This window comes from Hylobates moloch, unplaced genomic scaffold (genome assembly GCF_009828535.3).
Source record: "Hylobates moloch isolate HMO894 unplaced genomic scaffold, HMol_V3 SCAFFOLD_22, whole genome shotgun sequence".
Lineage (NCBI taxonomy): Eukaryota > Metazoa > Chordata > Mammalia > Primates > Hylobatidae > Hylobates > Hylobates moloch.
The window spans coordinates 2,253,004-2,277,347 of record NW_026652297.1 but is presented as its reverse complement, the minus strand read 5'-3'; the positions used below and the strand labels follow the sequence as shown (position 1 = coordinate 2,277,347).

The window sequence follows — 24,344 nt, the reverse complement described above, 5'->3', positions numbered from 1 at the left end:
CCGTCTCAAAAAAAGAAAGGTTAAAAAAATTTTTTTCCCAAGACTATAGAAATGCTCACCTGTATTAACTTCAAATTCATGTTGCCTTAAATAACTTATTTATATGCTTGAACTAACTCACAGGATTACAGAATGAGGGTATATATCTAGAGTTTGCTGCAGAGAATAATTGTTTCTCTTTTAAAATTTTTTTTTTTTTTTTTTTTTTGAGACGGAGTCTCTGTCGCCCAGGCTGGAGTGCAGTGGCGCGATCCTGGCTCACTGCAACCTCCGCCTCCCGGGTTCAAGTGATTCTCCTGCCTCAGCCTCCGGAGTAGCTGGGACTACAGGCGCGTGCCACCACGCCCGGCTAGTTTTTTGTATTTTTAGTAGAGACAGGGTTTCACTGTGTTAGCCAGGATGGTATCGATCTCCTGACCTCGTGATCCGCCCACCTCAGCCTCCCAAAGTGCTGGGATTACAGGCGTGAGCCACTGCGCAAGGCCTTAAAACTTTTTTTGATAAAGAAAAAAAAAACAGGTTGGATGCAGTGGCTCACACCTGTAATCCCAGAACTTGGAGAGGCCAGGGTGGGAGGATCTCTTGAGGCCAGGAGTTTGAGACCAGCCTGGGCAACATAGTGAGACCCCATCTCTAAAAAAAAAAAAAAAATTTTTTTTAAAAGAAAACAAAGCACACTATTTGTAGAAAATCTAGAAAAGGGTAAAGAAGGGGAAAAAAAAAAACCACTGGCTGCCCAGAGAACACTTGAGTTAACATTTTTGGGACAGTTCCTGCAAAAGGCAAAGTGCCCGGTGAAGCTGAACCTGAAGCCTTGTCATAATCTTTTGCTAATGCCTTGATGCCATTTTGGGGGATGGGGGAGGTGGCCTGGCAGTTTTGTCTTCCTTTGTTTGGAAAATCCAGCAGAATGGGTCTTGCACATTGGAAAGACAAACATTCACCTATTATTCTTGGAGAAAACAGTGAATTTACCTGAATTCTGCAGGAAGATGTTACAAACTGAGATATGAAGTGTTCTGCCTTAGTAAGGATCAAATGGTCTTTCAGCCAAACCTTTCTTCGAAGTGCAAGAAATTGATTCCCATGAGTGTCTTTAAACTCAACTGCATTTCCTCCTCCACAGAATCATTTTAGATAAAATACTGGGTCTGTGTGGAGGGCACACGATTATGTGGGCCGTGGGGTGGCTCATCTGGGTCCAGGGTCTCTTAGCAGAATGCTGGGGAATTTAGGAAGTTTCCCACCATGGAACAGTTGGTAGGCAAGGGCTGCCTCCAGGCGTCATGTGTGACTGATGCCACCTGCCCTGCCCTGGTCAGTCAGCCCACATTGCCCTGGAAACCAAGGTGACACCTTGCATTTGCAAACACCAGAGAATAGAGCCTGGCGGCAGATGGATCAGACCCTGGTGGTAAGAATGTGGATGGACCCTCTGGTCTCAGCTTGAAAGAGGTGGAGTCCTGCATCAAACCTACTATGCCAAACTCCTTCCCCACAAGGAAACAGGAGGAATATCCTGCAGGCAAACAATTCTGTTCTAACTAGGAAATGAGGTAATCTACCAAGTTCAAGCAGAGAAGAGGGCTTGAAAAACCGAGAAATAAAAAGTGGGAAGGAGGTAGACCTCTTGAAGCCCACCTGCCAAGAAGCAGAGATTTACAGCTTGGTAATATCATGCTTAAGCCCATAAAAGCAGAAAGGATAGGACAGTGGGATAGGAATCTGGAAGTAGAACACAAGAGGGAAGAAAATGGGAAACTGACTTAAAACAACAAACCAACAAACAAAAAACCCAGACATCTGACTTGACCCCTCTGTCTTGTTAGTTTCTTCAATGATGATATTAACTAAGAAGGGGTAGGAAGAGAATTGGGGAAGGGGTAGGAAGAGGAGAATGCTGAGAAGAAAGTCTGGCTGATGGGACCAGCTCGTCTGGATTAAACTTCTAATCTTCTATAGAGGAGGAAGACCAAGGTCTGGAGAAGAGATGCAACTCTGCTCAGAGTCTGCATGTCCCACCCAGCCTGGGACACGTGGGGCCTGAGTGCATGTCCACAGCCATCTTCCCCAGCTCCCTCTCCAAGGGGCCACCCAGCCTCGCGCTATGCCCAAGCCCTGGGCCGGGAGAATCTCTCCGAGCCCAGGTACCCTTCCGGGCCTAAGCAGGCCCTACTCTCCCAACCCTCAGTTACCTTCTGGGATGACTCCAGCCAGTTGCCCTGGTGAGGGGGCTGTGTCACAAGGGGGCCTGGGGTCCCTCAACCTGGCACCCATGCAGTGTTCCCCGACCTGGCCTGCCTGAGTCCTCCCACACAACAAGCCGAGTCAGGGGCAGGGAGGGGGCCTCCACATTTTATTAGGGATACGGCAGAAGCAGAGGCAGGAAGCAAAGCAGCCGCATTTGAAACAGATAAATTAACCGCAGTGCGGGGCTGGGGGCTGGTGGCTGGGCCAGGCGCTTCAATATATAAAAACAACGACAAAAAAGACGGACGAATAGACCCCAAAGGCGTGGGGCAGGGGAGGGCAGCACCATCCAGACAGCAGGGAGGACCAGGGCAGAGAGAGAAGGCAACTTGTCCCCCTGGCCCCCAAACTCCACCAGCACGGGGGCCTCCAAGAGGTCCTCGCGAGGGCTTCGGGGCAGAGGAGCAGCCGGGTTGGGCAGAGATGGCACGGCTGGTGGGCAGGAAGCCCAGCACCACAAGATGGCTCAGCCTGAAGTAGGGGCTGGGGGGCTGCGACACAGTGGCCTTAAACCCCCAGTCCCTTCACGGAAGAGCCTTACTCTGGGTGAGAGAAGGGACCAAGGGCGGGGTCTCTCCCTGAGCTGAGCATGGCCATCTCATCTGCAGTAGCAGTGGGTGGTGGGGTGTGCCAGGGACCCCCTTTTCACCTTCTTATCCACCTGCCTCCTTGGTCCCCTCAGGGAGGGGCCCCCGTCTCCAGGGGTTGGGCACGAAGAGAGCCGGTCAAGTCTGTGGTCCCCAACTCCAGCGGGGCCGTGGCGTGGCGCTGCCCCTCAGCCCTGACTCCCACAGGAGGAGAGCGAGTCGTAGAGAGAGTCACTGAGAGACTCCGAGGTCTCCAGCCCTGGGGGCCCCCCGCTGGCCACTCTGCCTTCCTCAGCCATGTCCGAAGTGCTGGGGGTGCGGCTACCCCCGAAAGGTGGGCCCTGGGGCGTAGGGGACGGGCGGCTGGGCTCCTGGCTTCGCTTCCGGTCCACTGGCAGGGCCTGGGAAAGGAGGGGCAGCTCGGGAGGAAGCTCCTCTCCACCTTTCAGCCCAGCCTCAGAGGCACTGAGCTCTGAGGGGCGTCTGTGCACCTGATGGGGGGCCGCTCCAGAGGGGGCCCAAGGTGGGGTATACTTCAGAGGAAACAGGCTGGAGGTACAACTGAGAACAGTCCTACAAGGTTCTGGGGAGGGACAGAAACCCTTTCCCCACGAGAGGAGTGCAAGGAGGGCAGTGGGGAGGGCCGCTCACAGGGCATCCCAGGGGTCCTCCTCCCAGAGGGTGCAGCGCTGACACTGTGTGACACACAGGCCATACCTCACTGGAGAAACTGGTCTCCCCACATCACTCCCTCCTGCTCCCGAGTCCTTCCCCTTTCCTCTGCTGCAATTCTCACCATGGGGGTCCTGGGCAGCCCCTCCAATTGTCGGGGTGGGCACATGAAAGGGTCCGAGGAGCTGCCGGCTGCCCTAGTATTGGGGAAGGTCCAGTTCTTGGCCAGCTGGACAGGAGGGGTGGGGCCTGGGTCTTCACAGGGATCTGTCCAGGAACAAAGGGAAGGTGGATGGAGCTGCCTGGGTGGCTCCAGGATGCCCGGGGGCATCCCACCCTCCCACCTGGACACTCACCATCAGGACAGGTCTCATGGCCCCGGTGGCCCGAAGCAGCGGGTAGCAGTGCAGGGAAGGCTGGCATGCTGGGGTGCCGCCCACTCACTAGCAGCTCCTCTATGCCTGGCACCTCCCGCTCCAGTGTGTGGGCACGGCGGGGGACTTTGGTAAGGGGTGGGGGCCGAGCTGGGGGTACCCCAGATGGGGGATCCAGCCGCGGTGGCTTGGTCTTAGGAAGATTCTTGCTGGGGGTCCCACTGCTACCATGGTCTGGGGGTGGGAAGGTCCCAATGCCACTGTCCAAGGTTCGAGTCAAGGAGCCACAGGCTGGGAAGGGGAGGGCCCGTTAAGAGTGTGAGGCTGGGCTCAGTCCCCGGCCTGCCTCCACTTCCTGCCCAGCCCAGGCTCCACCCCTACTCAGGGCCCCTCCTGGCCCAACAGGCTCATTCCACAGCACCTGTCCACCATCCCCACCTGCCCTGGGCTTGGGGAAGGGGTGTAGGTGGGGCGAGTACCCTGAGGGCAGGGAAGGATTTGTTGCTGTGTAGCTCCAGTGCCCACCTGGTGCTTGGCACCAAGATGGCACACAGAGCCTGGCACCTGCTGCGGGGACAGGAAGAAGTAAAGTGGGAAGAAGTGGGTAGGGGGGTGGGGGCAGGCCCATCCTCAGCCCCTGACCCTGCTGACCTGTGAAGTGTGAGGTGGGCATTGGCTCGGCCAGGCTGTCCTCCGAGGGCATCTCTTCCTGCCTCCCTGGCTCGCTGCTCGGCTGTGTGGGGTACAGGAGACCTCATAGTCCACTCCTACCCCCTCCACATCCCTCCCCATGCCTCTAGAGGGTGGGAATGTGGCTGTAAACATATGGGAGTATGAGGATTAGGGCCCTGGAGTATGGATCTGAGAGCCCCTGCAGACTGGGAAGCCCCTCTCCCCTCTCCAGTCTCCCCTTAGAGACCCATCTGGCACTCATGGTCTTGGGGAAGGGGAACCCTCTAGGGGGTAAGAGACCTGGCAGAGCCAGAGAGCCAGGCCCTCTACCCAGTCCCTGCCCCAAGAACTTACCTTTCCAGGAGGTTTTCCGCAGCCCTGAAGAGGGCCCACCAGGCCATTCCGGGGCCCACAGGCTGGCCAGGGGCTCTTGGGGTCAGAAGACACCGGCTGGAAATCCCCGTACTCAGGCTTGGGCTCCCGCCAGCTCTTGGATGGCAGCTCCTTGCCATCCACCCTATGGGCAACAGCGCAGATGTAGGTGAGGGTGGTCTTGCCTGCCCAGACATTCCAGCCTTGCACCAGCCAATGGTGCTGGGCTTAGGGAGGCACTTCCTGCCATCCACCCCCGGGGAAGGGGACATGTCGCTAGTGATTGCTCCCACCACCCTTCTTGACCCTGGCAACAGGCAAGGACCCTAGGGAACCCCAGAGGAACAGAGGGCAGGGGAGAAGATGGGAGAACTCCCCGAAAGTTATCCAGGGTCAAGCCTAGAGACTGCTTGATGGTGATTCCAGGTAGACTGGCAGACCCGGTCACATCCTGGCCCACGAACGACACACTCCACCTGCTCTAGCTGAACTTCTGAGCACACCTGCGGTCCAAACCATGCACCCTACCTGGGGCCCAATTCCTGCAGACTTTCTGCCTCATCTGGCCCAGACAGAGCAACCCCAAGATGGGTGGATCCCTTCTTTAAACCACAACTCCTGTCTTGGCAGGTGTCAAAGGGCAAGATGGGAAGAGAACTCCCCTTGTCCCTTTCCTGAGGGAAAAGACCTTTATCAGCCCATAGTTAGGCTCTATCCTTCACTTAACTATCACACGCAGGCTGCCTCATTTGGTATGGAGACCATCCAGGAGGATGTGGACTGTTAACTCTTCTCAAATGAGAAGCCAGCAATGAGGCCAAGCCCCTGATCTTTCCTCCAGGCCAAGTCACTGACCCCCCAGCTGCTTTGGTGGCCTTATATCCCTTTTGACCTCTGGGAAGCCCCAGCTCCCAGGAAAAGCAGGCCTAGCTCCAGACGCAGGTGTGCCCACGAAGGGAAAAGTGCCCCATGCCCACCAAGCACCTGTTGACTGATCCCAGGCCCTCACCTGTTTAGCAGCTGCTGCATGAAGGTGTCTGCACCTTGGTACATCCCAGCCAGCTGGCCCTGCACCTGCCCCAACCCCGTGTTGGGCCCTGGGGCTGGGCCACCAGGCCGTGGCCGGGCCCTGCTGCTTAGGTAGGCCTTCTCCTCTTCCAGTGCCCGACGCAGGTCTTCCGCCTTGGCCATCAGCTTGGAGATGTTGAGGCTCTCGGCCTCCAGCTTCCGGGCTTCCATCTTGACTTCCCTCCGGAGTGGGGAGCCCCCGCCAGCCCCCTCCTTGTTCTTGGTGGCCTCCGTGCGGCGGTTCAGCGCCGGCAGCTTGCTCTTCTTAAGGCCGAACCAGCTGGCGATGCTGCTGGTGTTGCGGTGCTTGACCTCAGCGCCGGGGGCTCGCTCCTGGCCCTGGAGCCGCAGCACGTTCTCCTCAATGCCCTTCATCACCTTCTCCTCGATGGCTGAGTGTGGGGCCAGCCCCTCAGGGCCCTGGCTTGGGTCGGTGGGGCCAGGTACTAGGGGTGTGGACTGGGCCGTGGTACTACCACAGTCTGCCCAGGGAGGGCCCTTCCCTTTGTCAGGCTTGGGGGACTCCTTGGTGACTGGGGGAGCCCCAGGTCGAGGCACCACCTTGGTGGGTGACTTGGAAGGGAGCTTGGTGGGGCTGCTGTGAGGGCTCTTATTGGACTTGCCCAGGCTTGGGGCTGAGGTTGGCACTTTGGCAGGGGTACGGGGTACCTGGGGGCACAGGGCCCCTGCCAGCCGGCTCTTGGCCAGCTCCACTTTGGTGAGGCAGCTCCTTGGTGAGACAGGCTCCAGGTCCACCCGGGCCCCCATGGAGTGAGAGGAGTAGACTCGGGCCCCGGGGTCCCCCATGAGTCCAGGTGCCTGCTGCTTCAGGCTGTTCGTGCCCAAGGCCGCTGCCCCCCGTATCCCCCCCTTGGCTTCTAGCTGCTCCGGTGGCCTGTGGATGGAGGGCACCATGTCTCCAGCACTCTCCCCTGACTTCCCAGGTCCCCGGGTCTTTTCGGCGCCAGGCCTGGCTGGCACCCCATTCTTCTCTGGGCCCAGGGCCCCCTCGGGGCCTGTCTTCAGCTTCCCCAGGGCCGCCAGTCTGTCCCGCAGAGGTGTGCTGCCAGGATCCCCAGGTCGCCGTCCTGACCCCTGGCTGGGCTTCTTGGATGAGTTGCCTGGGGTCCTGCGGCCAGGATGGGGAGACTCCGAGCCTGTCTTGTCCAAACTCTTCTCCTGGGGGCTCCCATAGGGGTACGATTCTGGGAAGCAAGGGCTGGGGGGGACTCCAGGGCTTCTGAGGACCTCAGGGGCCTGTGGTACCTCCAGAGTTAGCTGTGGGTAGGTGGGCACCTGCAGTGGGGATGGAGGTGGCTCTGGGGAAGGCCCCCTAAAGGTGCTCCGAGAAAGGTCCAGGATGTTCTCATAGCAGGGAGACACCACTGGGCCTGGGGACAGCGTGGTGGACAAGGCTGACTGCGGGGGTCTGAGCTGTGCAGAGTCTGGGGTTGTGTAGCAGGGTGAAGGGCTGGTGGGCAGGCCTTGCGCCCCCTCTGGGGACAGCTCTCCTCCACCCAGACCCCTTCGGGCCAACAGTGGGGAGGGGCTGCCGTCTGAACCACTGTTCCGACAGGGGATTCGCGAGTTCCGGGGGAGCTGGGGACTGAGCTGCGGGCCTCCTGGGCTGGGGCTCTTCTCCGAGGTTGGAGGCAGCTTTAGAAACTTGAGACCCCTAGCTGGAGAGGGCAGAAGGGGTCCCTGAGCTTCCCCAGGAGAAGGGGGGCCGATTTGGAGCTTGCTTTTCACCTGAGATGAGGAATGGGGGTGGCCAGGCCGAGAGTCCAGTGGGGCATCCCCAGCACCCATGAACATGCTAAGGAAAGGGAGGGGCCCCTGGCCCTCTGAGGTAGCACCGAAGCCTGGCCTGTGGGCCTCTGGGGTACCCCCACCCCAAGCTGACTTGGGGAGGCCTTTGGACTTAGACAGCTGTGGGGGCGCCTGGTCTGGGGAGGATGGCTGCCCGGGACCTGGGTGGTTCCCGTTGAGTGGGCCTGCAGCCCCGACCAGGAAGGCCTGTAGGTAAGACTCTGTGTCCTCAAGGAGCTGGCCCAGGTTCAACTGTCTGCGGGCCAGGGCACCGAGCAGGGTGTCGGGGCTGGGTGCCTCATTGGGGTCACCTGCCTCATCAGAAGACGAGGAGGAGCTGCTGCCTGGGGCACAGTTTGGGCCAGAGCTGGTGCCCTGGGCCTGAGGAGGTCCCCTGCTAGGACCCCAGGGCCGCCCAGTGCCCTCTTCCCCTCCTGGACCCCCCAAGAGGCGCTCCCAGTGCAGCAGGCCTCCCAGGTTGCCAGGACCTAGCAGCAGGGAGGGCGCCCAGGGCGAGGGTTCAGGCTGAGGCGGGCCACACAGCTCGCCGTTGATGGGCTCTGGGGAGCCAGGCCCCTGGCCTGGAGGCCGCCAGGGGGTGGCAGGTGAGCAGAGAAGCAAGGGGTCAGTCTCTTCCAGGGCTCTCAGCACCTCCAGAATCTGGGCCTTCTTCCGAAGGAATGGGGATAGGGCATCCAGCGCTGGGGGAAGGCCGGCTGGGGGGCCTGGGCCTCCTGGCCTCAGCTGCTGCTCCCAACACACCTTAGGGGAGAGATGATGGCATGAGGAGGAGACCACACGCTGCTGGGATCCAGTTCCCCGCCCAGGCCCTGGGCTGGCCTAACAGGGAATGCCAGGAACAGAGCTGGCCTGGTTGTGTCTGTGTCCCCGAAAGGAATTCACAGCAACTGGGATATGACGGTTCCGCTTCCTCAAGGGTTGCTCAACCCTGGTTACCCCAATTCTTCTTCCTGGCACACTTGGGGTTGGGCAGGTACCCTACATCCTTTTCTTGGTTGCCCAGCCCCTACTCCCCACAGCCATTTGGATTAGCAGGGCTGACCACCTAAAACTCTGACTTCTGTGTTTGTCCCAGGGGAGGGAGGCCTGTCCATTTCTCAGGCTCAGAAAGAACACACAGACTCCAGAAGGGAGTGTGATGTGGCCAAGTCCTAAGTCAGTCACTATAGGCAAACCCAGGCCTCCTCAGGGAACACAGCTGATGCCGCTGACCTCATCCCCAGCAGAAAGGGGTTGGGGGTGATGCCATGCCCAGCCCTTTCTCAGGTGTAGCATAGTGTGGTAGAGTGGGCAACCCATAGGCTCTGGAGTTAGCCTGTGTAGGCTCAAGTTCCAGTTCTCCCTATCCATAGGGCCTTCAAGTTATTTGAGCTCTAAGCTGCTTCATTGTGTCATCTGTAAAATGGGATGATCATTACGTTAACCTCACTAAAGAAGACAAATGAGATCCAGGGTGTTCTACACAGTGCCTGGCATGCAGTAAGAGCTCAGTAATTGTTAACCATGCCTCTTAATGCATTACTAATGCATTTGCTCACAGGGCCAGTGGCTGGGATTGGGGATCTGCTTTTCTTGGCATTCGGCTGCTCACACTTCCAGCCTGGACAAACGTCTGAGCACTGGGCAACAGCCCTTCTCCGGCTATTTGCTAGGAAACATCAGTGGAGTACTGACCACAATACTTAGCCCTCCTACCTCTCTCTGCCCAGCACAGTGCCCCAGAGGCAGCGGGGCAGCCGGTCCCTCAGTGGAGCTCAGGGAGGGGGAGGCTGGTGGCTCTGATGGTGGCTGAAGTGGAGTGAGTGGGATCTGCAGAGGGAGAGGCAGAGTTAGCACAGTAGCTGTCTGACCCCAGCTCCCTACTCCCTCGCAAAGCGAGGCCTTCCCCTGAGTCCGCTCCTTCACGGAGGACTCCCAGACTCCCAGCCCCAAATGCAGCTCTTGCTGCTGCCCCACCCACCGGTAAGAGAAGCCTCAGGAGACCACAGCACAGGCAGATCTGGGGTCTCAGAGTGAGACTGGTCAGAGGGCTTTGGAGAAACATGAATGTCCCGGGCCCAGAGGGCCACAGCAAGTCTAACTCAGGGTGCCTTTCTCAGCTCCAGGCCTGCTTTACTTTTCTGTGGGGCTTCCTCTCCTCTCACAAAGAGGGTTACCACAAAGGTCTCCTCCTGTTCTGACCACCTGGGATCTGAGGATCACAGGGACAGCTGAGATAAAATGGTCTTAGATGGTCTTAGAAAAGAGATGGCAGGGAGTTAGAATATTTCTGTCTCCCCTACCTGGTCTCATGTGGAACATCTACTCTGAGGACTGAAAAGGCGGGATTTAATCATTCTCAGTCCCTGAGAATGTAATCTCCTTCTCCTGGGCATCTTGCGGCTAGATATAAGTCAGCTTTAACTCCTCCCTCTCCCTCATTCTTCACAGCCTTTAAACCCTATCTCTGCAGCGCCCCCAAGCCCCCGTGCCCCACAACCTATGGCCAGCTGCAGCAGCGCCTCCAGCCCAGTTCTTCCTGCCTCTGGCCTGTACTGCTGAGAATCTCATTCAGTCTCCTTGACCTGGTTTGGTGGTCTTTCAATCTCCTGTGCACAAGACAACCTAAAGCATCTTTTTTTTTCTTTAAACTGTAAACTCTAACAATGAGTTGAGTTTCTTTTTTTTTTTGAGACAGGGTTTTGCCTCTGTCACTCAGGCTGGAATGCAGTGGCACGACTGTAGCTCACTGCAGCCTAGATCCCCTGGCTCAAGCAATCCTCCTGCCTCAGCCTCCCAAGTAGCTAGGACTACAGGCGCGTGTCACCATGCCTGGCTAATTAAAAAAAAAATTTTTTTTTTGTACAGATGGTGTCTTGCTATGTTGCCTAGGCTGGTCTTGAACTCCTGGGCCCAAGTGATTCTCCCTCTTCAGCCTCCTAAAATGTTGGGATTATAGGCGTGAGCTACCGCGCTCGGCCTCGTTTTCTTTTCTAAAGCATTTTTGTGCTCAGAAGCCTCCTATGCCTGCCCATTGCCCATGGAAACAAGTGTGAACTCCTCTGCAGGCATTCCGGGCCTGGCTGGCCAGCTCTTCCCATGCCACCGTCTCCACCTTGCTGTCACCCTCACTGTCCCTTCACACGTCCTTTGTTCCAGCCAAGCTGCATAGCTTGCTGCTCTCTGGGCTTCCCCGCCCTTGGATCTTTGCTCATGCTGTTCTTTCCACAGGGAATCCCTCCGCCCCAGTCCCCATTCCGCTCTTAAAATCTCTCATCTGGCCGGGCATGGTGGCTCATGCCTGTAATCCCAGCACTTTGGGAGGCTGAGGCAGGTGCATCACCTGATGTCAGGAGTTCGAGACCAGCCTGACCAACATGGAGAAATCCCGTCTCTACTAAAAATAGAAAATTAGCTGGACATGGTGGCGCATGCCTATAATCCCAGCTACTCGGGAGGCTGAGGCAGAAGAATTGCTTGAACCCGGGAGGCAGAGGTTGCGGTGAGCCGAGATCGTGCCATTGCACTCCAGGCTGGGCAACAAGAGTGAAACTCCATCTCAAAAAAATCTTCCATCCATCCATTAAGGCCCAGTTCCAATGTCATTTCCATCCTTCTCTGATGGCCTCCCCACACTGTCCCCTGGGTTCTTTGATGGCACTGTCACACTCTGCCTTGTGGCATGGTGTCTCTACCTCCCTGAGCTCCCAACAGTCCCAGGGTCCTGGGGTCCTGTTGGCCTGCAGAGGCCTCAGCCCTTAGACAGGGCCTTGTGATGCAGTCCAATTCCACACGTGTTGTCAAAGGCACTGCTCACAGTAAGAGCTTAATTGGCATTTGTGCAAAGGAGCTTTCACCCTAGCAAAGCACAAGCTGGGAATCACATCATAAACAGCTGCCACTGACTGACTATCTACTGTGGGTCAAGCGCGACATATCATCTCATTGAATCTTCACGTCAACTGCAATATGGGTATTTTTTTTTTTTTTTTTTTTTTGAGACGGAGTCTCGCCCTGTTGCCCAGGCTGGAGTGCAGTGGCGCAATCTCGGCTCACTGCAAGCTCCGCCTCCCGGGTTCACGCCATTCTCCTGCCTCAGCCTCTCCGAGTAGCTGGGACTACAGGCGCCCGCCACCACGCCCGGCTAATTTTTTTGTATTTTTAGTAGAGATGGGGTTTCACCGTGGTCTCGATCTCCTGACCTCGTGATCCGCCTGCCTCGGCCTCCCGAAGTGCTGGGATTACAAGCGTGAGCCACCGCGCCCGGCCGTAATATGGGTATTTTTATCCTTATCTGTAAAGAAAAAACTATAGTCTGTAAAGCTTAGTAATTTGTCCCAGGTCACACAGCTAAGAAGTAGCTAAGTTAGGGATCCAACCCAAGTTTATCCGAGGCCAAGCTTCGTGCTCTTTCCATTATGTCATGTTACCTCTGGGGAAGATAAATCTATTGGCCCAAACCCCACGAGGTTCTAGAATTCATTTAGGTAAAAAGTAAATGATTTAAGGACACTCAACCCCTCTGTCATCAGCAGTCATTGAGAAGAGTGTGCCGGGGTGGGCTGAGCTGGTGTGGTTGGGCCTCTGGGGATTCCAGGGTGAACCTGCCACAGGGACAGATCCAGGGCAAGGAGAACTGCAGAGTCGCTGCTGTGGACTCTGACCCAGCTCTGTACCAACCTGGCAAGACGGGGGCTCCAGAGTGGCCATGGTGACGAGGGGCCTCCTCTGCAAGGGCCAGGCTACCAGTGAGTGGAGGGGCTGCCTGCTCAGGGACTGGGGGCCAAGAGCTGCCTAGTTTGCCTCAGACAGACACAAACACGCACACCCCCCTCCCCCATACACACACACAGAAAAGTGCTTCTCTTCTTGTCAAAGTGAGGGGAAGGGGCTGGCTAACCTCAGAAACAACCTGCTGCTCACCTCAGGCATCTGGAGCTGCTCCTGATCCTCCCACCCCCATGTCTTACCCCATCCTTGGGGGTTCCTCACAGAGTAACCTCAAGTGACACCTTAACTCAGCCCAGGAGTCACTCCCAATAGCCTCCTGCTTCTCCTGGGGAAGGCAGGTGTCAGGGCTCCCAGCAGAGACTGTCTGTGAACAGTTAGCAGAACCGAAATGTCTTTCCTGACCTCTCCGTGACACCATACCCTAGGCTGCCTTACACCCAGCCCTACCCCTGCGTCCGGCCAAGAAGAGGCTGCGTCAGTGGCCAAATAAGCCTCTTGGAAGCTTGAAATAATTGCATCTGCAGACTCCACCCATCTCCCCACCCGAGGCAGGAGCGAATGCAAAGCTCTGTCAACAAGAAGTGATGCCCGCTGGTGGGGAGCACTGGGAGGAGGGAACAGCCAAACCCAGGGGAGTTGGGTAGTTTCCATACCCGCGGAATGGAAGGTGGACAGCTGATGGCCTGCTCCCCTAGGTGCACGTGAGAAGAGAGTCATGGGGCCGATGGAGCCGAGGAGGCAGGAGGCAGTGTGATGGGAGTGAAAGGAGCGCAGATGCCTACCTGAGGGAGCGAGCCTGTCGTGAGCTGGAGTTTCTGCTGAAACAGGGCACTCAGCATCTGGTTCTGCCGTTCCAGGTCAAACACCCTTTTCTTCAGCTTGATGCACTCCTCTCGCAGGTCCTGCCGCCCACCCCGGAAGGTGCAGGAAGAAGAGGAGAGGATGCTGGGAGTGTCACAGTGCTCTTCATCAGAAGAGCGGCATGCACGAATCCTGTCTGGAGGCTCCAGGACCCTTCTGGGCACACCCTTCCGCTGCAACCCCCTTCTATGAGGAATCTGACCCTGCCGATGTTGGTAGCTATAGCATCTTCTGGGGATGGTAAATTCTCTAAAGTTTATCAACCCTGGTGGGAGGTAAATCCTATTCTCTTTGTTATCTTTCTCATCCCTAGAATCGACCCCCCTGCCTCTTTTTTCTTTTTGTTTTTTGAGACGGAGTCTCACTTTGTCGCCAGGCTGGAGTGCAGTGGTGCAACGTTGGCTTGCTAAAACCTCCACAACCTGGGTTCAAGCGATTCTCCTGCCTCAGCCTTCCCACGCCCAGCTAATTTTTGTATTTTTAGTAGAGACGGGGTTTCACCATGTTGGCCAGGACGGTCTTGATCTCTTGACCTCGTGATCTGCCCACCTCGGCCTCCCAAAGTGCTGGGATTACAGGCGTGAGCCACCGCGCCTGGCCCTCTGCCTCTTAGAAACCACACATCAAAAAAGGGCCTATATAAGACAGAGCAAGGCCTTGGAGTCAAAGTGGCCCCGATGTCAAGAAGTTATCCACCATACGTGAGCAAATATTCAGATGCCATTTAGGCTCACAACATCAACACTGCTTTAAGGGCTATCACAACCTGGAAAAGCCAGCTGGGGACAGGGTAAGGGAAGGAGTCATGCTCAAATCAGTGACCACTGCTCAGACACCTGGCCTTACCTAGTCCCACCTCTGCCTCTAGGTAGAACAGTATGGACCTGCTCAAGACGGAAAGACGGGGAATCACCGGAGGGCAACAGCCCGTCTCCTCCAAGCCCTTAGTCTCCAGGAAGGGTCTCATCTGCTGTGCCCAGGGCTTCTCCCCAGGCTACTCACCTTCTGGTTCAGCAACGCCTGCACCACATGGTTGGCAACCTGGGGACAGAAAGCCCCAAGGCAGAGCCATCAGCTGACCCCAGCTTCTGCCAGGAGCAGATGAGCCACGTCCCCCCAGTCCTACTGCAGACCCACAGACCTCGTCCAGACAGCGCTCATAAGTCTCCCGCTGGTTTTCGTTGGCCTGGGCAAGTGCCGAGTTCTCTGCCTGCAGGAGTGAGGGAGGAAGAGGGCAAAAAGGTGGCTTTGGGGATTATTCTTCCCCCAGGGCACATTCCTTTTGGGAAAGGGGAGGCAACTACAGGGGTGCCAACTACACCACCACTCCAGCTCTTGGTTGTGAGCAGATTCTCATATGAGGAATCCTGCAGAGGCCAAGGGCAGCAGGAGGGCCGGGCTGACCTGGGATGGCTTTCTATAAACCCGGACCTCAGTCAGTGGCAATGGGGGCTCTGGGGAGACACAGTGGCCAGGTAGACCTGAGGTGGGAGGTGCCCACGGTAACCCTTATTTCCCTGGGAGACGGGCAGAGGAGGCTGTAGGGAGGATGACAGGGTGTTAAGAATGTGATGAGGGGTGTGGCCTGAGGATCTGCACCCTTATCCCTCAACTCCTGAGCCCTGGGCCATCCAGCCTCTTCCTCCTGTGGCCTCCTGTGGCCTCTGGAGGAGGCCCCTTTCCTAGAGCCTGCAGAGGCATGAGAGGTTAAGGAAGGGAGGTGTTCAGGGGTTAGGACGCTCATCCCTGTGCATACTTCTTGTCCCCGAGCCGTCACTGGGCTGGGGAGCTAAGAGCAAGGAAAGGGCTTCTCAGAGGAGCTTTGCAAAAGAATGTTCTGCTAGCCTCCCGCCTGGCAAAGCAGGCTGAGAGGAAGGCCCATGGCACCCAAAAACCCGCAGGAGGCTCAGAAGGAGGGGCAGCCCTGCCTCCCCAGGGCTCTGGCTGGCACTGCTGCCCCTACCATGCCCCACGCCGCACCTCCAGCTCCCTCAGTCGGTGCAGAAGCTCCTGGCAGGTGCCCGGCTCCATGCTGCCATCATCACCCTCTCCTGGCCTTGGGTTTCCAGGACCCCCAGCTGGCTGGTCCATGGCCTCCGACATCTGGCCCTGGGAACAAGGAAGAGAAGCCCCGGCAGGCTACTCCAGGGCACGAGGAGGAAGTGAGGAGGAAGAGGACAAAGATGAAACCCTTCGGTCTCCTTGGAGCTTAGGTCAGTGTGACCTATAATGCATGACACTGTAACAACTCACGGCCAGGCTGGGAATCTCCCAGTCACGGTCACGGGGCAGACACACAGATACTCTCCTCATCTTCAGAACAGAGACCATTGTTTTAGAAGGCCCCACACTCGCACAAGAAACCCGATTTCTCCCCTGGGACTGGCCTCAAGCTGGCGCAAGTCATTCAGCCTCCCTGGGTCTCAGTCCCTCTATTTGTAAAATAACACCAATATCCCCTAATCTCATTCAGTATTTGCAAACAAAGATTAGGTCTGTGAAAGCGATTTGAAGAAGTTAAAAAAAAAACAAAAACACTTAAAACACAAGACCGTTATTACTCATAACAGTAATAATAATTTAAACTAATTTAACAAGTAAGACATCTAGGATTTTGTCCTGGGCGTCGGTGGTCCCCTGCCTGGAGCAGGCACGTGCTTTAGGTAGTGGAGAAAATGGATAAAACCCTGGCTTTGCGGCCAAAAGCCTCTGCCTGGCTCTGCCTAGTGTGAACTGGGTGAACATATGAAAAGTGAGCTCATTCATTCATTCGGTCAACCAGATGAGCCTCAGTTTCCTAGTTCTGAGAAATGGGCAGAAGAATTCTTCCTCCCTTACAGAGTCATTCTGAGAGTCAAACGTGACCGCCTAGGGAACAGCACCCTGAGAACATGACTCAGCGAATGCGGAGAATAGAGTTGAGCCTGGGGCCTGGCACCCTTCGCTCTAGCTCTGGCTCCAGTGCTCACTTGCTGGGTCATCCCAGGGCAAGGTCCCGCTCCCTGGGCCTCAGGCTCCTCCTGGACAGAGTGGGAAGTGCCCTGCACCCCTCCGGGGCTCTGCTTTCTAGCTCCAGCCTCACTAGGCACCCACTGCCCTGGCAGGAGCTAGGCCCCGTCAGATCAGGCTCTCTGTGCACGATGGTCCTTCTGCTGGGGTCTCTTGACACCGCCTGCTCCTTTCGACTTGACCAGCTCCTCCCTATTCGTCCTTCAGGGCTCCCAGGGATGCTCCTGCAAGATTGTACACCAGCCTCCCCCACCAGACAGTCAACTCCGTGAGGGCAGGAACACTGCATTCGCCTCCCCATCCAAACTCACACGCCTCCTGGTGGGACCCCTGGCATGTAGGAGACAGACTGATGACTAGACGAAGCTCATGACCACATCCAGCACGGCCAGGGCTCAGACCTGCGTCACACCATGGGATCCTCCCGCCCCACCAAACCACTGCCATTGTTGCTAGCTTGAACTGACTAGTCTTCATCTTCCAATTGAGTTCCCATTTCTCTGCTAGAGAAAAATGCTGTTTTCCTTTCATACAAATATTGTGGAGGTTTCCAGTAGATGGGCAACCCTTCCTATTATAAAAGGGTGGACCTTGGTCCACCACTGACTACCCCTTGTGCCATTGAAGCCCCCACAAAAGAAAAATGGGGTTGGGCGTGGTGGCTTATGCCTTGTGACCTCAGCACTTTGGGAGGCCAAGGTGGGAGGATGGCTTACGGCTAGGAGTTCAAGCCCAGCCTGGGCAACATACTGAGACCGCATCTACCAAAAGAAAAAAAAAGAAGTGGGAGGATCCTTTGAGCCCTAGAGTTCGAGGCTGCAGTGAGCTGTGATCGCCACTGCGCTCAAGCCTGGGCAACAAACCAAGACTCTGTTTCAAAACAAAAATAAAACGGCTTGGAGCTTTTGGACTATAGGAGAGAGGGGTCCTCAGCAGCTCACCACCCAGCCATCGGAGCGCTTGCTTCCTTATCCTCCACAGTGGAGCCCAGGGCTGCCTCTCCCACCCCCAGCATGCACAGGCCCCCAAGCCCCTCACCTGTCTCTGCCCCCTTACACAGGTGGGCACACTCACTCTAGCATCCAGAACGGTCACCTCGCCTGTGGAGAAAAAAAAAGATGATGTCAGCCACGCACTTACTGGGCTCCTGCTATGCGCCAGGCACTGGGACATGGGACGAACAGCCAGAGACAGCCCAGCCGCTATGAAGCTTCCCCTCTATTGGGCGAGGCCGACAATGTACAGCGTTGGGTTGTGATAAGGCACTGAGAGATGACAATTAGGCAGAGACCTGAATGAAGTCCAGATGAAATCCTGGAACGGGAAAGCATTTGGGACAGCAGAAAGAGCCAGTGCAAAGGTCCCCAGCCCTCAGCCAGGAATCATCAGATAACAGAGGAGACTGAACAGTCACACCTGGTGCTTTACAACCCGGTTCTACAACATCCATTGTCTTGTCTCGTGCTCAACAGTTAACCACAACAATGTGAAATGCTATTATCAATGCCTGTGTTTCAGGTGAGGAAACTGAGGAACAGGAAGTTACACTTGCACACACTGTTCACCCAGTGTGATGAATAGCACAGGCGCTTTCTTCACACCATCCCATCTGGTTCTCCTAACAACCCTGGAAGGGGAGCACCCGCCTGTGGGAGGAGGCAGGCTCTGGGGCAGAGGATATTGCTTAAGTCACATGGCTACTTCACAAAGCACACCAGACAGGCCTACATTTTCCCACTCCTCTGCACACACCCAAGCTTCACTGTAAGCTCCACAGTAAAACAGACATTTAAGCTCCATACAGCCCTAGGGCTCCCCGGAGGCTAGAAACTTGGGCTAGAAATCTGACACTAAAGAATCTCTTTTCTCTTTTTCTCACTTGTAAAGCAGGGATAAGAACACTTAGCCCAAAGGGTTGTTGGAGGACAAAATGAGTTAATATATAGAGAGTGTCTGGCACGAATTCCATAAATGGAGACTTCTCATATCATCACCTGACAGAGGCACAGTGCAAAGCTATGGGGTTGTTGTGGAGCCTGCTGCTACCTTGTCCGTTCACACAGGGGCCGACTCCAAGTCCCAGGGCCCTTACTCAGCGGTTTCGGCTATAGAGGCACCTGAAGATCTCAGAATGCTGCCCCACCCACCCTGCTCTCAGAGGCCTTCTCTCCAACTCCTCCCAGCCGGTCCTCCAGCCCCAGGGCCAGCCTTGCCTTCCCTCTTCTCTTCTGATACCCCAGAAAGAGAAGCAGCTGGATGTTTGGGGGCTGGGATTACAGTGAAAAGAGAGAATGCTTCTTCGTGTGTGTGTGTGTGTGTGTGTGTGTGTGTGTACACAACAGTGGGAAGGGGACTTCTGAAAACACTTGGAGGAAAAGGAAGACCTGTTTAATACTGATTTTTTTATTTTTTTAAGAGACAGGGTTTCACCTCACTGCCCAGGCTGGAGTTCAGTGGCACATTCATAGCTCACTGCATCCTTGGCCTCCTGGGCTCAAGTGATCTCCTGCCTTAGCCTCCCAAGTGGCTGGGATGAGAGGCACGAGTCACTGTGCCTGGCCTCTAATGCTTATTGTTAATACTGTATAATAATCTGAAGTTTTTTATTTATTTATTTTTATTTTTTATTTTTATTTTATTTTATTTTATTTTTTTGAGACGGAGTCTCGCTGTCGCCCAGGCTGGAGTGCAGTGGCGCAATCTCGGCTCACTGCAAGCTCCGCCTCCCGGGTTCACGCCATTCTCCTGCCTCAGCTTCCCAAGTAGCTGGGACTACAGGCGCCCGCCACCGCGCCCGGCTAATTTTTTGTATTTTTAGTAGAGACGGGGTTTCACCGTGGTCTCGATCTCCTGACCTCGTGATCCACCGCCTTGGCCTCCCAAAGTGCTGGGATTACAGGCTTGAGCCACCGTGCCCGGCCTGAAGTTTTTTATTTTAACATCATAAAAATGTATCATATTTAACTTGGTTTGCTCATAACATTATCATGTTTGATAGACTTAAGAAATATACAGGCCTGGAAAAAAAATGAAAAAAAATTTAAGAATTATCCTCCTTCCCACACTCTAATGGGGTGAAACCCAGACAATGTCCAGCATCTGACCAGTGCCACCCTCACCCACAACTCTGGTCTCTGGGCCACCGTCCTCCCACTGCCTGAAGCAACCTGCCCGTCGGTCCCCAGCATGTCCCTCAATCCCCTCACCATCACAGGGGCTGGGGTGTGGCTGAGGTATGCTGTGGAGGAGGAGAAAAAAGTTGGGAGGGTGAGGGAAAGGAATGGGATGAAGAAGGCAGCATCCAGGGTCTGGAAAAGGATAACACTAAGGACCGGGAAACCCTAAGGTTTGTGTTCTTCATAAGAAAGCAACAACGAAACAATGGGTGACAGTGGTTTAGTAGAGTATCTTTTCCCAAAAGAATAAAAAAGCATCCAGGTTAAGAGCAAGGCCAGGCTGTGAGGACTGGCTGTGGACTCTCTATGTGTGCATGCGGTGGTTTTCTGTGTTGAGGGGCATGGAGACCCCACACACTCCACAAAGCCAGGCGTGGCCCCTATCCACAGCTAAGCCCCTTTGAATCCCAGGCCAGGAGGCCTGAGTCCCACTGAGAATGGGGAAGACCCTCCGATTTATGAGCCAGCCAGTGGCCACAGTTCTTCTTCTCAGTGTGCCCCAGCTGGAGTGGGGCTGGGACTCAGCCCCACTTCGGGAGAAATGCTTTCTGGCCTCACAGCGAGGGGGTCTGGGGTCAGCCCAGGATGAGGGGCCTCCTCTGCATCTGCAGGGCCATCACAGTGGAGGGCAGGAAGCTGTCAAAGGGAAGAGACCTGCAGGAAAGCTTGGTGGTGGGGAGGTGCACGGGCCGTGAGAGTCGGCCCGGAGTCTGAGTTCAAGATTTCTAAAGAAAACTTCCTGAGTCCTTACCCTTCTCTAGGGAAAGTCAAGATCCAGAGCGAGACCACCACCACCAGCTCCAAATCGAAGCCAAGTCAGGAATGTGGCCCTCTGGAGTCTGGGCTTTCTGCCTGCATCTCATGGGGGATGCCTGCCCAGGCAGGCTTCACAGTGCTGGTCCCTGCTGCATCCCCAGGGGCTGAGCACCGCCTCCTCCCTCAGGACCCACAGCTCCTGCTCATAGCCCTGAGCTCAGCCCGACCTGGGGCAGGGGAAACCCCAGGCTTGGGGTTTTTGGAATGGCTCTGCTTTCAGACATTCCTCTGGTGGCCCCAACGCATCTGGGACGCTGGGTCTGGACACGCAGTGCCGGCCAGGCAGGGGCTGGAACTCTAACTTGAACTGGAGGCTTCTCCCGCCGCCGGAATTGCCAGCGGAGGCCCCTCCATCCACAAAGGCCTGATTCAGAGGGAGGTGACCTCAGTGCAGGGGGAGGGAGAGAAGGAGGGGGGAGAAGAGCGGAGTCCTCTCTGGCTCGTCCTTCAGGGGGGGTGGGGAGGGGGCCAGTTTTCAGGCAGCCAGGGCCGAGGAAGGGGGAAACTTGCTCAGGGGTCTCTGGGTAACCTGGGCGACCACTATCTCTGCAGCCAAGTCAGTCATGGAGGGCCCCAGCTCTCCCTTCCCCCTTAAAGCCAGGAGGGGACAGGGGCTTTCAGGGCCTCCAAAGAGATTTGACTGTCCTGGCCCTTCAGTTAGCCACACCAGAGGGGGGTCTGTAGCTCCCACCTCCTCTCCAGCAGGGCACAGGCGAGACCCCTCCCTGAACAGAGACCAGGCATGGGAGGAAGGGGCTGGAGAGGCAGGCGGCAGCAAGCCTGTCCTCATTCCCTCACCCCCGCCCTTAGCCAAAGCCTCCTGGCCCCTGGTGAGCCCCTCACTCACCAGCTGTTCCCCCCAGAGTCCTCTAGGGAGAGAAGCCAGGGACCAGGAGTGGGGGCGGGTGGGCAGCTGTAGGAAGGCAGAGATGGAGAGCTCACTTAGTCACAGAATCACCCGTAACACCAACCGCTTCCCTCCGCGCCCTCCCCAGCTGCTTTCTGGAATCCCTCTCACCCTCCCAGCCCTTTTACCAGTCACACCCAAGAATCCACTTGTAAACAGCAACTTCTGTCCCCACAGCAAACACCCTTGCCAGCCAAGATCAGCTCTGGGCTGCTGAGGAGTGTGGGGAGGGACAGGAGGACTGAGGCCTGGCTCCCAGGGCACTTCTAGCCTGAAAGGGGCCACTTAATCCCTGACCCAAGGCATCTTGCAGCCCTGAGAATTCCAACTGGTCTCCTCCCCCTTCAGGGTAAGAGGGCAGACAAGAATTTCCTTCCCTCCTCCTGACAACTGGTACTGGAGACACAATAGCCCTTCTGAGAGGCATCTGTCTTGGAAGGGGCCCCCTACGTCCCCCCAACTTCCTTTTCACAGGCACTCTAAGCACCTCAACCACCATGGCGTGGGTTCTTCCGAACCGGCTGCAGGATAGGTCCTCAGCCCTTCCAGGAAGGGAAGAAGGAAGGGCGGTCGTGTTATGAGTCCCAAAGGCTTCCAGATTTCAACGTTCCCTCATCTCCCCTCCCTCAGAGCCCTCCTGCTCCCTGTCCACAGCATAACCCAGTAACAAAAATAGCAGCTGCTGGGGGTGGGGGGAGGGAAGGGGGTGGGGAGAGGGAAGGGGTGCCGACACAATGGGTTTATTTATAGGACCACACACCAGGGGCTCTGCAGCCAAGCGGCCCAGGCCCCAGTCCCAAAAGTCCAGCCCAGGCCGTCCTAGCCCAGCCGAGGGTACTGGAAACAGCCTGAGACTGGAAGGCAGAAGAGTCTAGCATGGAGTCCAGTTCGAACTCTGCAATTAACTCACATGCTGTGCGACTAGGCAAATAATTCCGTCTCCCCGAGATGAGTTTCTTCCACCAAGTGGTTGTTGTTCTGCCACGGTGGTTCCCACAGTGGGGCCTCGGCACCCTGCGGCCCTCTCCAGGGGTCTGTAAGGTCAAAGCTGTTTTCCTAATACTACTACTAAGACACTATCTGCCTTTATTACTCTCATTCTCTCCTGAGTGTACAGTGGCATTTTCCAGATACTATGCTGTGTGATACCGCAAAAGATTGAATACCGAAGCAGACAGGAGAAGCCAGCTTCCTTCTATTAAGTCAGACAGAAGAAATTTGCAAAAATAGAGAACAATGACATTCTTATTATTTGTGTTTTTGGAACATATATAATTATATTTTTAAATAAAATATGCTAACATGTGATGGGCTTATTGCTATTTTTAAACACATTAATTAAATAACTGTTAAGTATAACATATATAAACAAAAGCTCTTCGGGGTCCTCAAGTTTTAAGCATATAGAAGAGTTCTCAGACAAAAAAGTTGGAGTCGTTTTTCTAGAACAGTGCTGTCCAGTAGAACTTTCTGTGATAATGAACATGCTTAGTCTGTACTATCCAACATGGAAGCTAGCTATTAGCTACACCTGGCTGCCGAACACTTGAAATGTGGCTAGTCCGACTGAGGAACTGAATTTTACATTTAATTTTAGATAGCCACACGTGAGCTCAAGAAGCTCCCTGGGATTCCTCGACTTGCGTATTCTAGGACAATGCTTCTTTCCACAGGAGTGGGTGCTGGAAAGGGACTCCTGTCCCCGGGCTCGTGCTTACGCTCTCTCTCCCTCTCTTCCCCACCACAGAAGGCCAGCTCAGCCCCACTGTCAGTCCAGCTTGGCAATCCTGCCCGGCTCGGGTAAGAGAGCTGCTCTCTCATTCTCTGCCATGAGTAGCACACACCCTCTCCACTCTCCTAAAACTTCTGGCCTACCACCCTCCTGTTTCCCCAGAGGATTAAAGCCAGCAGAGGGAAACCCCCTTACACCTCCTGCCGCCACCTCCCAGCCCCCTCGGAACCCTCCCCACCTCCTCATCCACTGTTACAGCAGATGAGTTGCCTGCTCCCAGCCAAAGCCAGTCCTGCTTGTCCCAGACTTTCCCCATTTACGTCTTCAGTATCTACCTCCTGAAGAGAGCTTCCCATCTACCCTTTAAAACTTAAAATCTTTAAATCTTAAAAACAGTCTTCTCACTGGGCACAGTGGCTCACACCTGTAGTCCCAGCTACTTGGGAGGCTGAGGTGGGAGGATCACTTGAGGGACTCCGAGGCTGCAGCGAGCTACGACCCGGCTACTGCTGCATTCCAGCCTGGGCGACAGAGAGGGACCCTTTTTTTTTCTCTTAAACAAACAAAAACAACAATCTTTGCTTGACATTTTCCCAGATACTGCCAAATTTCAAAAAATACTCTAGATACTTCAAAGCCAAACTTCTCAAAAAACAAAAAAGAAAATCCCAAAACCATCTTCTCATTCCTCCCTTAACCTGGTCCAACTGCAGCGGTAACCACCACGATGCTAAATCCAAACGATATTTTTCAATCCTCATTGCCGTCACAGGCATAAGACCTCTGTGACCACTTCCCCCTGGACTTTGTTTTTAAAGCTTTGAGACAGTCAATGTCTCACACAACTCACCCACTGCAAGTGTACAGTTCAGTGGTTCTTAGTATACTCAGAGATACGCGCAATCATCACCATGGTTAATTTTAGAACACTTTTATTAGCTTTTATTGTTCCTTTCCTTAACACTGCCCCCTCCCCACCCAGTCACAGGCAATCACTTGTCTATTTTCTGTCTTTATTGATTTCCCTATTCTGGACATTTCATGTGAATTCAATCATATCACTGGTGCCTTTTACGACTGGCTTCTTTCACTTTGCGTGATGTTTTCAAGGTTCATCCACGTTGTCGCATGTATCAGTACTCCACCCCTTTTGTTTTGTTTTCATCTTTTTTTTTTTTTTTTTTTTTTTTAGACAAGAGTTTCACTCTTGTTGCTCAGGCTGGAGTGCAGTGGCGTGATCTCGGCTCACTGTAACCTCTGCCGCTCAGGTTCAAGCGATTCTCTTGCCTCAGCCTCCTGAGTAGATGG

The 24,344-nt window shown here is 55.3% G+C and overlaps 1 protein-coding gene across 3 annotated transcripts in view; it reads right to left on the bottom strand.

The window, feature by feature from the left end:
- Positions 1–698: 698 nt before the first annotated feature.
- The window catches only part of NCKAP5L (NCK associated protein 5 like), a 39,777-nt gene continuing 16,131 nt past the window's right edge, over positions 699–24,344 (bottom strand). Inside the window, exons 2-13 of one of the 3 annotated variants that reach the window (XM_032143902.2) lie at positions 17,444–17,505; positions 15,377–15,535; positions 14,538–14,606; positions 14,399–14,437; positions 13,318–13,437; positions 9,521–9,634; positions 5,937–8,566; positions 4,910–5,072; positions 4,535–4,616; positions 3,866–4,174; positions 3,634–3,776; positions 701–3,238 (exon numbers count right to left, since the gene is read on the bottom strand). In XM_032143902.2, coding sequence (XP_031999793.1) covers positions 3,026–3,238; positions 3,634–3,776; positions 3,866–4,174; positions 4,535–4,616; positions 4,910–5,072; positions 5,937–8,566; positions 9,521–9,634; positions 13,318–13,437; positions 14,399–14,437; positions 14,538–14,606; positions 15,377–15,499 — 4,005 coding nt within the window. In that variant the 5' untranslated portion in view covers positions 15,500–15,535; positions 17,444–17,505 and the 3' untranslated portion in view covers positions 701–3,025. Of the gene's footprint in view, positions 3,239–3,633; positions 3,777–3,865; positions 4,175–4,534; positions 4,617–4,909; positions 5,073–5,936; positions 8,567–9,520; positions 9,635–13,317; positions 13,438–14,398; positions 14,438–14,537; positions 14,607–15,376; positions 15,536–17,443; positions 17,506–24,344 lie in introns of all 3 variants that reach the window. The other 2 variants (XM_032143903.2, XM_058433567.1) reach the window with 2 other exon arrangements.